Genomic DNA, 15,048 nt, shown 5'->3' on the forward strand with positions numbered 1-15,048 from the left:
GTTCATGGGGAGGGACATGCCATGTGGCTGGTGGCCATTTTGAGTGCAGCTACAGGCACTGGCCATGTGCTGGCAGGCAAGTGGCCATTTTGAATGCAGGCTTTGTTGTTAGGCCTCCAACCATTTTGCCTACTTTTCAACCTTTATTTATGCCAGGGGTAGTGAGTCTTGCATGGGCCTAGTATTTCTGTGGGTTGTCTTGAATTTAAACATCATGGAGGCCATAGATGAATTGGGATTGTGCTGATTTTTCTGTGTTTTTCGATTTTTTTTTTTTGTAAAATTTTGTGTTTTTCGATTTTTGACCTGTTGTTGGGGCCTTGACCAGGGGTAGTGAGTGGTGCATGGGCCTAGTCTTTCTGTGGGCTGTCTTGAATTTAAACATCATGGAGGCCATGGATGGAATGGGATTGTGCTGATTTTGCAGTGTTTTTCGATTTTTGGGGGTGTTCATGGGGAGGGACATGCCATGTGGCTGGTGGCCATTTTGAGTGCAGCTACAGGCACTGGCCATGTGCTGGCAGGCAAGTGGCCATTTTGAATGCAGGCTTTGTTGTTAGGCCTCCAACCATTTTGCCTACTTTTCAACCTTTATTTATGCCAGGGGTAGTGAGTCTTGCATGGGCCTAGTATTTCTGTGGGTTGTCTTGAATTTAAACATCATGGAGGCCATGGATGGAATGGGATTGTGCTGATTTTGCAGTGTTTTTCGATTTTTGGGGGTGTTCATGGGGAGGGACATGCCATGTGGCTGGTGGCCATTTTGAGTGCAGCTACAGGCACTGGCCATGTGCTGGCAGGCAAGTGGCCATTTTGAATGCAGGCTTTGTTGTTAGGCCTCCAACCATTTTGCCTACTTTTCAACCTTTATTTATGCCAGGGGTAGTGAGTCTTGCATGGGCCTAGTATTTCTGTGGGTTGTCTTGAATTTAAACATCATGGAGGCCATAGATGAATTGGGATTGTGCTGATTTTTCTGTGTTTTTCGATTTTTTTTTTTTGTAAAATTTTGTGTTTTTCGATTTTTGACCTGTTGTTGGGGCCTTGACCAGGGGTAGTGAGTGGTGCATGGGCCTAGTCTTTCTGTGGGCTGTCTTGAATTTAAACATCATGGAGGCCATGGATGGAATGGGATTGTGCTGATTTTGCAGTGTTTTTCGATTTTTGGGGGTGTTCATGGGGAGGGACATGCCATGTGGCTGGTGGCCATTTTGAGTGCAGCTACAGGCACTGGCCATGTGCTGGCAGGCAAGTGGCCATTTTGAATGCAGGCTTTGTTGTTAGGCCTCCAACCATTTTGCCTACTTTTCAACCTTTATTTATGCCAGGGGTAGTGAGTCTTGCATGGGCCTAGTATTTCTGTGGGTTGTCTTGAATTTAAACATCATGGAGGCCATAGATGAATTGGGATTGTGCTGATTTTTCTGTGTTTTTCGATTTTTTTTTTTTGTAAAATTTTGTGTTTTTCGATTTTTGACCTGTTGTTGGGGCCTTGACCAGGGGTAGTGAGTGGTGCATGGGCCTAGTCTTTCTGTGGGCTGTCTTGAATTTAAACATCATGGAGGCCATGGATGGAATGGGATTGTGCTGATTTTGCAGTGTTTTTCGATTTTTGGGGGTGTTCATGGGGAGGGACATGCCATGTGGCTGGTGGCCATTTTGAGTGCAGCTACAGGCACTGGCCATGTGCTGGCAGGCAAGTGGCCATTTTGAATGCAGGCTTTGTTGTTAGGCCTCCAACCATTTTGCCTACTTTTCAACCTTTATTTATGCCAGGGGTAGTGAGTCTTGCATGGGCCTAGTCTTTCTGTGGGTTGTCTTGAATTTAAACATTATGGAGGGCATGGATGGATTGGGATTGTGCTGATTTTGCAGTGTTTTTCGATTTTTTTGTGCTCTATAACTGAACTGATGTTCCTCTGTCTTCCATTTTTTTTAGGTGCACAAGACTCAAGAGAACCACCAGTGCCAGGAAGAAGTCCTGCAGCGGTGTGTGTGTGCAGCATAACGTCACGCGACGTCACGTCTGGCCTCAGACAACTCTACAATTCGTGCAACTGCGGCCTGCTGTCTGACCTGCTCTGAAGAAGATGGCCCCAAAGAAAGTTCTCCGTAGCTCCTCTAGCAAGAAAGTTGCTAGTAAGGAGCAGAAGAAGCAAGTTACCAAGGAGGCTGGTGTGCCACCCGCCACTTTTTTTGGGAGCAAAAAAAAAAGTACGCCTGCAGCAGCAGGATCTGCTGGGGACCAACCTGAGAGCAGCACCCCTGCTCCATTGGGTTCAGTGCCTCCACCACCACGCCAACTTAAGTCAAAGCCCTTGAGTGCTTCAGAGGCAGTCAGTGTACTTCTCCAATCACCATCGACCAGTGATGTTGGCTCATCGCAAGAAAGTAGCAGCAATGTCCCTGAATCAACACAGGTTGTTGTAACTCATCTGACAAGTGTTGAACAACCACAGCCGCAACAACAACACCATGTGCAAGTACACGCCCAAGTACATGTGGAAGGAGAGGCAGCAAAAGGAGATGCGCAAGCAAAGGTGCATGGACGTTCACAAGTGCCCACAATAGTTGTTCCTCCCGAAGTAGGGGCACATTTGGAAATCGACAATGAAGCTGAGGTATCATTGGAAGCCACTCCTCCTGATGATCATTCATTGTCTTCCACATCCCTAGCAAGGAAAAGATCAAGGGGGGTGTCTACATCTTCTTCAAGCCCACCTCGTTCTGGTGCAAGTGATCTGTCTTGGGAACCACAACTGCGGTCTGACAGTGAGGCAGAGGCACACCATGATCTGACACCGTTACCTAAGCGTAAAAGGAAGGTCGTCCAAAAACTCAAACCTATGGAGTGTGATGAGGCTCAACAAGAAGTGACAGATACTGCTGGTGATGAAGCCTCTCACGATGACGACGAGCCAGTCATCACAAAGGTCACTGCAGCCCCACCGGGCATGCAGCAAAGAGACATTTTGACCCTATCCCGAGAAGCTGCTGAGCGTGATGACGATGTCGGCGAGGAGGCAATGGAAATGGAATCATTAGATTTGGAGTTAAGTAGTACACCAAAACCTACCGCTTCCATATTTCTTCGCAAGAAGGTACCCACCTCGTCCTCGACCTCAATTCGTGGTGGTGAAAGTGCAAAACGTACTGAAGTTCGGCAATCCACATCCTCCACTTCATCTGTCATTAGCAGCAGGACCACCACCACCAGTATCGCCGCCTCCTCCGGCCCCCGAAGACATTTCAAGTCTCCAGTTTGGGACTTCTTTAGTGTTTGCCCAAAAAAGGAAAACGTAGCCATTTGTAGCCTTTGTAAGCTTCGATTTAGTCGTGGTAAGCTTGGTTCTAACTATGGTACCGGAGGCCAGAGAGGTCATCTTGAGAGAAGGCACCCTGTCGAATGGTTTCCGCACCTAGAGGCGGTCAAGAAAGCCGGAATTGCACGTAATGAAAACGTTGATTTGTCATCTGCTGATGACGAGGTAGAAGACGATTCAAACACTTCACTTACACCCAGTTCCCATGTCAGCAGCACACCCCATGGGAGCCACACTAAGAGTGTGGGAGAGAGTGAGACATCAATGCGGAAAAGTTCATCAGCGAGCGTAACTGGGTCGAAGAGATCATCATCATCCCGTAAATCATTGGTCCAGGGCAACATTAAAAAGATGTTGTTTACAGAAGCGCAATATGAACGCAACCACCCAATGACCCGTCTGTATAACACTAAGCTGGCTAAAATGCTAGCTCTGGACCTTCTCCCTTTTTCTTTTGTAGAAGGGGTTGGTTTTCTAGAATTAGTGACAGCGCTCTGCCCTAAATGGAAGGTTCCTAGCCGGTTCTATTTTGCCCGAGTTGCGGTTCCAGCACTACATGAAGATGTTCTGAAGGTGATTGGGGCAGCTTTGCAGAAGAGTGCTGTTCACACTATACATCTGACAACAGACATGTGGACCAGTGGCGCAGGCGCTGATTACATGTGCATCACTGCACACTGGGTCTCTTTTTCAGGGGCTAAAGCAAAGCTAAACTCAGGTGTTGACACTAACATTGTTTTTAAAGGTGCTCGGAAACATGCAACACTAGCCATGTTTGGTTTGGAGAAACGTCACACAGCAGAAAACATTTTGGATGTCTTTAACACAAAGGTCCTTAACTGTCTGTCCCCACTAAAACGCAAGGTTGGTTATGTTTCCACAGACAATGGCTCCAATATAGTTAAGGCCATGAGGGACGGTTACTATTTCAGAGTGCCGTGTTTGGCGCACTGTATAAACCTGGTTGTCCAAAAATTCTTGGGTAATAAACGCAGTGCAGCGTACAGTGTATTGGAGAACTGCCGAAAAATATGCAAGCATTTCAGGCATTCTTTTAAGGCCCGCAAGCAGCTGAGGAGCATGCTATATCAAAGTCAAATGCCAGTGAAAGCACTCATCCAGGAGGTGGTAACACGTTGGAACTCAACCTTCTACATGCTTGAGCGTCTGTATGAGCAGTATACGCAACTCGATCAATATTTCTTGAAAGAGGGTATAGAGGAGCTGAGGATGGGTGGGCCGCAATGGAACATAGTTGAAAGCCTAACACGCATGCTTCGTCCTTTTGAGGTCTTCACACGTGCAGTCAGCAAGGAGGACTCTAATTTGGGAAAAGCTATCCCATTGTTGTACATGCTGGAGGACCAACTGAAGGAGGTGTGTTCTGTGTTTCGAAAAGATGACAAAAAGAAAGACTCTTTGCTTCTGGCTGAGAAATTATTAGAGCTCCTACAAGGTGATGAACGTCTTCAAAAGATCCACTCAGAACAGCATTACATTTGTGCTACTATTCTGGATCCACGCTACAAAAAGGCGCTGGCAGGCAGAGCATTCTTTCCTTTTGCTGATGAAGATGTTACAAAGTACAAACGTTGGCTAGCCTTGTCAGCCAAGAAGTTTGAAACAGAACGGCTGGAAATTGAAGGAAATGGCAGTACACCAGCAGGCCATCCCCAGTCAAAACAATCCACTTCTGCACCTGTGGCTGTGGCACAAGTGACCTCTCAGCCGTTAAAGACACCGGCAACCGCATCATCTGCACGAAAGACAGCAGAAACATTGGAGGCTGAAGAGGATTGGCTAGCTCTGCGTGGGTTTGGTTCTCAAAAGGTCAGAGGCACAGCAAGAGCTACGCAAAGTGGAGGAACCTTGGAGGAGGACCTTGAGTCGATGGTGAAGGACTATCTGAATGACTCCACAGAGGTCTATGTTAATTCTGACCCATTGGCGTATTGGCATGGGAAAAAAGAATTGTGGCCACAGCTCACCAACCTGGCTTTAAACTACTTGTCTTGCCCACTCGCAAGTGTGTCTTCTGAACGGGTTTTCAGTGCGGCTGGTGGGATTGTAACTCCCAAACGGAGCCGCCTCTCGCCCAAAAATGTGGAGAGGTTAACAATGATCAAGATGAATCAGCACCTCATACCACCAGATATAAGAGTACGAGAGAGCGTGCCGGATGAAGAGGAGGTGGCCAGCACCATAGATGAGGGAATTTCTACTCTGTCAGGTGGCACTGACCTCACCCGGGCTGAATTCGCAGAGTATGATGACGAAGCCTTATTCTTATTCCTGGACCGTGATTCCGACTTCGAGCCCTGAAAATGAGACAACGAATCAATAACTTTCTTTTTCATCCTTATTCACTTTTATTCCTGTGTGTCTGTCTTTCTTTGTTGTGCACAGTTAATATAATTCAAACTTTAATCAGATAATCACAAAGACAAGCCCATCAGCAGAACTGTCTTCACTTGTTTGCTAATTTATTTGAAGGTGCCGCAGTCTGCATTCCTCAGGTTCACAAGTTCAGAAGAACATGCTCCTCTATCCTCCTCCTCCAGACTCCTATTTCCATCAAAGCAGAGGGCTGGTTTACGCCCAATGAAGAAAGACTCAGCACTTGTGGGGGTGTTGTTCTACCTCTTTGCAGGTGAGTTGACGGGTCTGGGGCCATTGCTGGGAAGCACTAAAAGTGGTTTGTGCCAAATCCGAGGCGGAAATTTTTTTGTGTTTTTGATGACTTGCTTGCCTTTGAGGTGCTCTTAGGGGGGGTTCCGTCTGTTTGTGGGTGAGTTTCATGGTCTGAGAGCATTGCTGGGACACTCTAATCTTGATTGCATTTGCTTTTCAGGAAATCCGTCGTGCCAACCCCGACTTATGGCCTAGCTACGCAGCGCGTTTGGACCGAAGGCCCAGAAATATTGCAAGTATGAGATTTTGCTTTTGTCCTGTTTGGGGGTGTTATGCTTCTTGGCGGGTGGGTTGCCGGGTCTTGGGGCATTCCTGGGAAGGTCTAATACCGGGTAGAAGTGGTTGGGACTAAATCCAGGCCGATTTTTTTTTGGGCTATTTCAGACATTTTGCTCTATGTAGCGTTTTCGGGGGCCTGTTTGGGGGGCTTCCTGGTGTTTCTGGGTGAGTTTCGTGGTCTGGGAGCACTGCTGGCTATATCTACTTTACTTTGCAAGAGGTTTGAAGCAAATCCATGGTGGCAGAGGGGACTTAGGGCCTAGCTGCAGAGCGCGCGCGGAGTGATTTGGGAAATTTGTGAAAAATTGACTAAGTCCCCATTTTTGTACTTTTGCTCTTTGGCTGTTTGGGGGTCTTCTACTCGTTTTCTCCTGGGTTGACGGCTCTGGGGCCATTGCTGGGAAGCTCTAATACCGGATAAAAGTGTTTTGGACCAAATCCCAGGCGGAAAATTTTTTGTGTTTTTGATGACTTGCTTGCCTTTGAGGTGCTCTTAAGGGGGGTTCCGTCTGTTTGTGGGTGAGTTTCGTGGTCTGGGAGCATTGCTGGGACACTCTAATCTTGATTGCATTTGCTTTTCAGGAAATCCGTCGTGCCAACCCCGACTTATGGCCCAGCTACGCAGCGCGTTTGGACCGAAGGCCCAGAAATATTGCAAGTATGAGAGTTTGCTTTTGGCCTGTTTGGGGGTGTTATACTTCTTGGCGGGTGGGTTGCCGGGTCTTGGGGCATTCCTGGGAAGGTCTAATACCGGGTAGAAGTGGTTGGGACTAAATCCAGGCCGATTTTTTTTTGGGCTATTTCTGACATTTTGCTCTATGTAGCGTTTTCGGGGGCCTGTTTGGGGGGCTTCCTGGTGTTTCTGGGTGAGTTTCGTGGTCTGGGAGCACTGCTGGGACACTCTAATCTTGATTGCATTTGCTTTTCAGGAAATCCGTCGTGCCAACCCCGACTTATGGCCTAGCTACGCAGCGCGTTTGGACCGAAGGCCCAGAAATATTGCAAGTATGAGATTTTGCTTTTGGCCTGTTTGGGGGTGTTATGCTTCTTGGCGGGTGGGTTGCCGGGTCTTGGGGCATTCCTGGGAAGGTCTAATACCGGGTAGAAGTGGTTGGGACTAAATCCAGGCCGATTTTTTTTTGGGCTATTTCTGACATTTTGCTCTATGTAGCGTTTTCGGGGGCCTGTTTGGGGGGCTTCCTGGTGTTTCTGGGTGAGTTTCGTGGTCTGGGAGCACTGCTGGCTATATCTACTTTACTTTGCAAGAGGTTTGAAGCAAATCCATGGTGGCAGAGGGGACTTAGGGCCTAGCTGCAGAGCGCGCGCGGAGTGATTTGGGAAATTTGTGAAAAATTGACTAAGTCCCCATTTTTGTACTTTTGCTCTTTGGCTGTTTGGGGGTCTTCTACTCGTTTTCTCCTGGGTTGACGGCTCTGGGGCCATTGCTGGGAAGCTCTAATACCGGATAAAAGTGTTTTGGACCAAATCCCAGGCGGAAAATTATTTGTGTTTTTGATGACTTGCTTGCCTTTGAGGTGCTCTTAGGGGGGTTCCGTCTGTTTGTGGGTGAGTTTCGTGGTCTGGGAGCATTGCTGGGACACTCTAATCTTGATTGCATTTGCTTTTCAGGAAATCCGTCGTGCCAACCCCGACTTATGGCCCAGCTACGCAGCGCGTTTGGACCGAAGGCCCAGAAATATTGCAAGTATGAGAGTTTGCTTTTGGCCTGTTTGGGGGTGTTATACTTCTTGGCGGGTGGGTTGCCGGGTCTTGGGGCATTCCTGGGAAGGTCTAATACCGGGTAGAAGTGGTTGGGACTAAATCCAGGCCGATTTTTTTTTGGGCTATTTCTGACATTTTGCTCTATGTAGCGTTTTCGGGGGCCTGTTTGGGGGGCTTCCTGGTGTTTCTGGGTGAGTTTCGTGGTCTGGGAGCACTGCTGGGACACTCTAATCTTGATTGCATTTGCTTTTCAGGAAATCCGTCGTGCCAACCCCGACTTATGGCCTAGCTACGCAGCGCGTTTGGACCGAAGGCCCAGAAATATTGCAAGTATGAGATTTTGCTTTTGGCCTGTTTGGGGGTGTTATGCTTCTTGGCGGGTGGGTTGCCGGGTCTTGGGGCATTCCTGGGAAGGTCTAATACCGGGTAGAAGTGGTTGGGACAAAATCCGCGCGGAAAAGCCTTTAGTTTTGGCACTTTTTGTAACTTAGGGTTCGTTAGGGTTAGCCCTAGCAGCAGGATTGCATGTGTATCGGGGTGTTCTAGATTTTTCAAACTGAGTTCTGGGGTCTTAGAGCACTCGTGAGAATGTGTAATTTTGGTTGCAAGTCATTTGAAGAAAATCCATGGTGGGAAAGGGGGGATTTGGCATAGTTAAAGAAAGCCTTTGCCACTATTCTTAACTTAGGGTTCGTTAGGGTTAGCAGTATTTCTATTGCATGTGTTTGAGTGGGGGGGATTTCGAGTCTTGGAGCGATGCTGGCTATGGCTACTTTTGCTTGGTTGCTTGCAAGTGGTTTGAATGCAATCCACGGGGGGTAATGGGTAATTAGGGTACTTCGGCCTACTTTTACTTTCAAAGTAAGTTTTGTCTCCAGTTTTCTGCTAGGCCTCGTTTTTTGGGTGGGAGCACTGCTAGGAAGATCTATTTTTGTTCTAAAACACAGTTTACAGTACACCTAGCTTGAGGGGCAAGATCCGCTACATTAATTTGCCCATACTTATTTATCCTTCAAAAGGTGACTCAGAGTACGCACTTTCAAAAACATTGTACTGTCTGTCTACTAGGAAAAACAAATTGTGACTTTTTGCACTCCACAGCCTACATACCTTATATTTATTTATCAGTGGTGTTGTAATATTATATCACTTCCTGTTTTTCGTTGAATAATTACAGGCCGGGTTTCAGTCTCTGCAATGGGGAAAAAAGGATGGAGTCAGGCTTCACAGTAGCGAGCCACAATTCAGCATCAGGCAGGCAGTGGACAGGGTGTCTTCTGGTGACCAACATCGGTGGACGAAGCGTCGGCTGCAATGGAGGAGTGCCGCTAATAGGAGGATTTTTTTTCTGCGGGCAACTTACTTACCACTTCCAACAGGACCACTACAACCACATAGATACAGTATCCCTTGCCTTTTTCTCTGACTGTGACTGCATTTCTTTGCTCTCTCTCGGCTTCTACATTGATCCCTTAACACATCACTTAGTCCACTCCACTATCTGCACCACACATAGTCATTTGTAAGTGCTCCTACGTAATTCGCAAGTCGCAGCACGCCCCAGGCCGTAGAGGACTGGGATGGCCCCAATGATGAAGCATGTCACCAAGGGGCAACCCTGGTGAGTGAGGGGACACCTAGAAAAAAAGCTATTTCTCCTTTTCTATCTACTATACCTTCTGTCAGGTTACGCAGCCCCTAAGCGCCTACCGTACTATGAAACTACATTTCCCATGAGTAGGCGGGAGACTTGCAGACTATTTAGTGAGACTATATGAGAGTACCCTTGTATGTTAGGACATCACTTCACTGATGCCTGTCTTGTCTTCTCTTACAGGTATCCTTTCCCTGCTGACCCTACCTTTACCCATCCCACATTTTTTATTTTAGTTTGTTATTTTTCTCCCTCGCCTAATGCCTCGAACACCCTGTGTTTACACTTCTGGGTGTTGGTGACATTTGGAGGTGGAACCATATTTGCATCGACTGGATCACGGGGAGTAAACGTGACACCTTCCAGACCAACCCCATTGAGTGTTGTTGTGAATGGATTTATAGTGACCAGCAAGGCTCTCGGGTATCTGGCTACAGAGACCTTATGTTGAATATAGTTATCAATAATTCCACACAGGCCCTGTACTGTCGCATTCTTTCTTTCCACAGTTGTCGATGATATATTCTTACTCTGCTTGACAAAGAACCATTGCTAATGTGAAAGAACTTCAACCGAATTAGTAGTTATACTTTACCATTTGTTAGGCTACAATGTGGCACTGCTCTACTGTACTTCTGTCACCTGCTATATTCTCAGTTGTACCGTTGAATTGCTCAGGAGGACAAACCAGATTTCATTTTCTTTTTTTTCATAGGCATGCAACTGCCACTGTGTCACACCACTAGTACCACCGCTATGAGGAAATTTTATCCGACCAAGATTGCCAACGTTATTCGGTGTTTCCCGTGGAGCCAGCCCTGGGCCTAGCCCTACTTTCAAACACAAATTACAGGTAAGATAAGCGTTTGGTGGTTTGGGGGTATAATGGAGTATTAGTACGAGAGACGAGAGACTGAAGGTAGTACTACTAAAGTCCTAGGACTCTTGGATTCACTTCACTTAGTCTGTGAGAGGCACTTAGTGTTGAAAACATTTGGGCATTTACACTTAAAGGAAGAAAATGGAACTAAACTTTCAGGAAAACAGTCAACGTTAAACCCCCACCCACCAGGCAAGCAGTAAAAAACAGGTATGCTCAGATAAAGTTTGAAAAAGTATATTTATATCCCTAACAAAATAATCTCCCGCAAGACCCTCCCTAACCCCAACGATTGTCCTTCAAAAGTCCCCAAAAACCCAACTCCCAATTCCCACCCCCCAAAAGTCTCTAAAAAAGGGGCAAGGGACACTATGGGTGGATGCTGTTAACTTTTTGGGCCAGGGCATCATGCTCCTCGCGGAGCAAGGCGAGCTCCTGCTGAAGGCGGGACACCATCAGGGTAGTGCGGCGCAGGCGTGCCTTCACTGCCTTGCAGGTGCAAGGCCTGTGAGAAGCAGCTGTTGGCCTTGCTGCTCGGCGGTGGCGTTTGCCTTTGGCAGCCCGGCTCAGTCTCGGTGGACCACTGTGCTGGGTGGCAGCCGGTGGGGCCACGGAGGCCGATGCAGACGACGTTGTCGTTGTTGTCGACCGCACACTTTCCTCGTCCTCCAGGGCCACCAGCCGCCGATATTCCGCAACAGTGGCCTCGATTCTCCGTTGCCGGGCCGCTCTAGCCAGCTCCTTCCTCCTTGTTCGTTTGGAAGGAGAACCTATATGAAGAAAGAAAGACATAGTCTGTAACCAATGCTCTTTAAGATTAACTCAATCATTCAGCAGAAATGTGTGCTGCAGTACAACTAGCAACTTGCAAGCGCATTACATAACTATTGAGGCCAGTATCTATCTAACCTCACACTTCTTCATCCTTGCTCTAACATTAGTGGGAGTTTAAGGAACAAATTCTATGAGCACTGTGGACTTCCATTGGAGTCGACTATGAAAGTACACCAGTCTTATTCTTCTTCTTGTCTCTTGTTTTGGAAAATTGGTACGTTATTTTCTGCAAGCCGGCATAATGCCAGCGCGGTAAACTTGCACCCGAGAAAAAGAGACGCACGCCATGAGGAGTGACCTAGACTTGCGTTGCCGTTGCGTTACTGTACCCGTCCAGTACATGCAGGTGGTGAATCTCTTACTTTTCTATTACGGGTGGCACTGAGAATACTCTGTTACAACTCAAGGGCTACTGCTTAATTAATTTAACTTTCACCCTACAGTGGAAATGAGTACTAGAAATGGAAAATTGAAGAAGATAAATAATCTGATTATCTATCACTTCACATGGGATGTTTTTGCTTATATATGGGATGACTTTAGGTGCTTTGCTTTTTATTGAGTGACAGGCAGTGATACATCCACACATGAATGACTGAGTACTACTAAACTTATTAAGAGAGGTAGGGAGTGGCCACCATAATAACCGGATCTATGCAGTGCTTGCAATACAAACTACTGCTACTATTTATGGTAGTATTTGGACAAAATTAAAAGTTCTTTTCCTTGCCTTTCCTACACTGGAACGGACGTGCGGGTGCAGTGTTACATGCTCTTCAAAGTTACACTTAGTTCATCCACTGACCATCTACTCTCTCTAGATCATGGGTACTCACAAACTTTCTCTCAGGGGCTACATTTACAGTGTAGTTTGGGGCCGAGGGCCGCACTGGTGGGGGCGGAGTCAGAGGGGGCGGGGCTAAAGCAAAACGATAACTTGTGACCATGAGGTTGCACACAGGTCCCTGCAGCAGATGCCCTCATCCACTGAGCCACCAGACCCAGCATTTACATACATCTCTCTCCCTCCTGCTGTCCCTCCTGCCCTCCCTCCATCTCTCTCTCCCTCCTGCCCTCCCTCTCCCTCTGTCATCTCACTGTGTGTGTGTCTATCTGTGTCAGCCTTCAGCCCGGGTTGAGACCGCTTCCTCAACGCGCACACACAGACAACAACACCAAAGTACTTAACAGGTCTTTAAAAGACCATTAACATATTATTGAGGCTTTGTTTGTTTTAGCGCCCCTGCTTCTCCACCCTGACAATCACTGCTTGCCCGGCCCCACAGAGCAGAGGCTTTGTTCTATTTCACCTCTTTGTGGCCTTGCATCTCCACTCTGCTCTGTGGGGGCCGGGGGAGCAGTGATTGTCAGAGTGGAGATGCAGGGGCGCTAACAGGTGAAATACAAAAAAGCCTCTGCTCTGTGGGGGCCGGGGGAGCAGTGATTGTCTGCAAGGTCTGCGCACCGCCAAGGAAGGCTTGCCGGGCCACCACCGGCCCGCGGGCCGTACTATGAGTACCCCTGCTCTAGATACACATATGCTATCTAAGAGTCAGATAGTAGCATGATCCAGGTATATGGACACATACAGTTTCTGTGTCACCCACCCAGGCTGTTGTCCTTCCACCCATCATTGCTTCATCATTCACCCAGCCATGCATCTCATATTCTTGCCTTCCCAGCTAGTCTTCAATCTCAATAAGTAAGGAATATATAAGAGCTTACCTCTGGCCGCCACCACCGTCTCAACTCTCACAGCCGCCGCCGCCGCCTCCTCCCCTGATGAATTGCCCTCCGCCTCCGTGTCGAGCACCACCACCACACTGGCCCCGCCACCAGATGTTCCACCTACAAAGTACATTTAAGAATCTTAGAATAAAGCACTCACTAGTCACTAGTATTTGGTCTAGGAATGAAGACATGTGAAAACAATGTAATTTGTGACTGTCTACGTTAAAGTTAAAAAAAATGTCCCTTTTTCCAGGGAAGGTTGTCTTGCTGCACTTTTTGGCACAACTGATGAAGGCTGATTTTTTAACACGCACCATTTTTCTCCACACAGACAGAAGATGGACTTCTAACAACAAGATCAAGTTGAAACCAGGTGAGAGCTCGGCTCGACCACAAGAAATGTCTTCAATTAATCGTCAGCACTAACCACTTTTCCATTATCAGTTAAACGTTTAGTTTTATTATGACTTCATTTTAATAAATGTGTTTACTTTTAATAAAGCTTTTAAATTTAAATACAATCTGTGTTTTTTGGTCCTCCAGACTAGAGTGACTGAGCGAAAGGTTTTGCAATTTTTGCAAGCATGAGTCCAGATAGAACACTTCAAAAGACATTATGGACAATCCCAGAGGACTGCACTAAGTTGATAGAGCTATTGCTGACTAGAATCATGGGAGTTTCGCCAACCGTGCAATCTTAGTTAGCTACACAGACAGACTAATAAGAATAATCTAGTAATACCACAGGGAGTCATAGTAGAGGCAGGATAAGAATTTAGATACAGTCTACAAGAAGAGCAAAGACAATTTTGAAAAAATTCAAATGAGGAACGCTAGGAAAAATAGGTACTAGTCTAAAATGAAAACTTACTGGGGCCAGCAGAGGAGCCCTCGCCTGCCCGATCCTGGCCCTGTTGAACAGCATCCGCCGCCTGCTGCTCCTGTGTCCTCCTCTCGCCCCTGGGGGGAGCTGACGTACAACATGAAAGAAAGAACAGAAAACATGGATGATTGTTGCTTGTCAATGTCAACCAAATCAAACATTTCAAAAGAACAATAACAAAATATTTCCGCGAAATTATATTGATTATGGTTACTTTTTATTTATTTGCGGACCTGTGACTTCGAAAGTCACGTAACTCACTAAACAAAGTACTGAAACGTTCACCTAGGACTGGCAGGCAGCAGTCCGCAGGCAAGACGCAAAGTGACAGACAAACTCCATTGTGATTTCAGTCAGATCAGTGACAACACTAACAGTTGCCTGCTACATTACCAGTCATTTAAATAGTCAAACTATCAATCCACCGCCACTATTTTTCTTATTGTCAGGGTTACAAAGGAAGGGGCAGATTTAAGCCCTTGCGGCTCTTTTGCGCCGTTCTTGCGTGACTTTTGTGACGCAGCAGCTAAACAAAAAAGGGCGCCATGGTGCGGCGTATAATATTATAACAACGTGACGCATTTGGGAGATGCATCCCGTTATAAAGCCCTGCGCCATCAGGGGGCGTTCCGGCGCAAGGGAGGGCATTCCTGCGCTGGAACACATCCTAATAGTGGCTGAGGGAAATCTACAAAATATCAATCAGTCACCTTTAGGACAATGATGCGTCACACAAACCCTGCACCTGCTTGAAGCAGACGTACGGCTTGACCCAGCATTGGGGAGATAGGGTACCCCAGAGCATTGATGGAGCTGCGCCATCGTTGCGACGCAACTCCAGCAGTAAAGCTTCGGTGACGTTTTGGGCCCATGGGGCGCCGCATTGCAAATACGGCGCACCATGTTTGGTGGTGGTAGCGGGCCGCACAATTAATGGCGCATCCCTGCTACTTTGCAGGGATGCGACGGTAATTGCAATTCTGCCCCTTAGGGGCATACTTACTTACGCGTTCTGGCGCATCTCCAGAGATGCGCCAGATCAAATGCGTCA

At 47.2% G+C, this 15,048-nt stretch overlaps 1 protein-coding gene across 1 annotated transcript; it reads right to left on the minus strand.

Moving 5' to 3' along the window:
* Positions 1-10,385: 10,385 nt before the first annotated feature.
* On the minus strand, positions 10,386-13,244 carry LOC147665961 (uncharacterized). Its single transcript, XM_086949378.1, has 2 exons — positions 13,109-13,244; positions 10,386-11,319 (listed from the first exon to the last, which is right to left on the minus strand). Exons 1-2 carry the CDS (start codon positions 13,242-13,244, stop codon positions 10,919-10,921), a joined length of 537 nt encoding a protein of 178 aa, XP_086805504.1. The 3' UTR covers positions 10,386-10,918.
* Positions 13,245-15,048: the final 1,804 nt, after the last annotated feature.

The sequence above is a fragment of the Lissotriton vulgaris genome, unplaced genomic scaffold (genome assembly GCF_964263255.1).
Source record: "Lissotriton vulgaris unplaced genomic scaffold, aLisVul1.2 SCAFFOLD_285, whole genome shotgun sequence".
NCBI lineage: Eukaryota > Metazoa > Chordata > Amphibia > Caudata > Salamandridae > Lissotriton > Lissotriton vulgaris.

Bases quoted from the DNA above. Each gene is read 5' to 3' on its own strand.
- LOC147665961 (XM_086949378.1), bottom strand. From the start codon at position 13,244: ATGTACTTTGTAGGTGGAACATCTGGTGGCGGGGCCAGTGTGGTGGTG. The intron at 11,320-13,108 runs GTAAGCTCTTAT...TTCTTCATATAG, and splicing joins GACGGTGGTGGCGGCCAGAG to GTTCTCCTTCCAAACGAACA.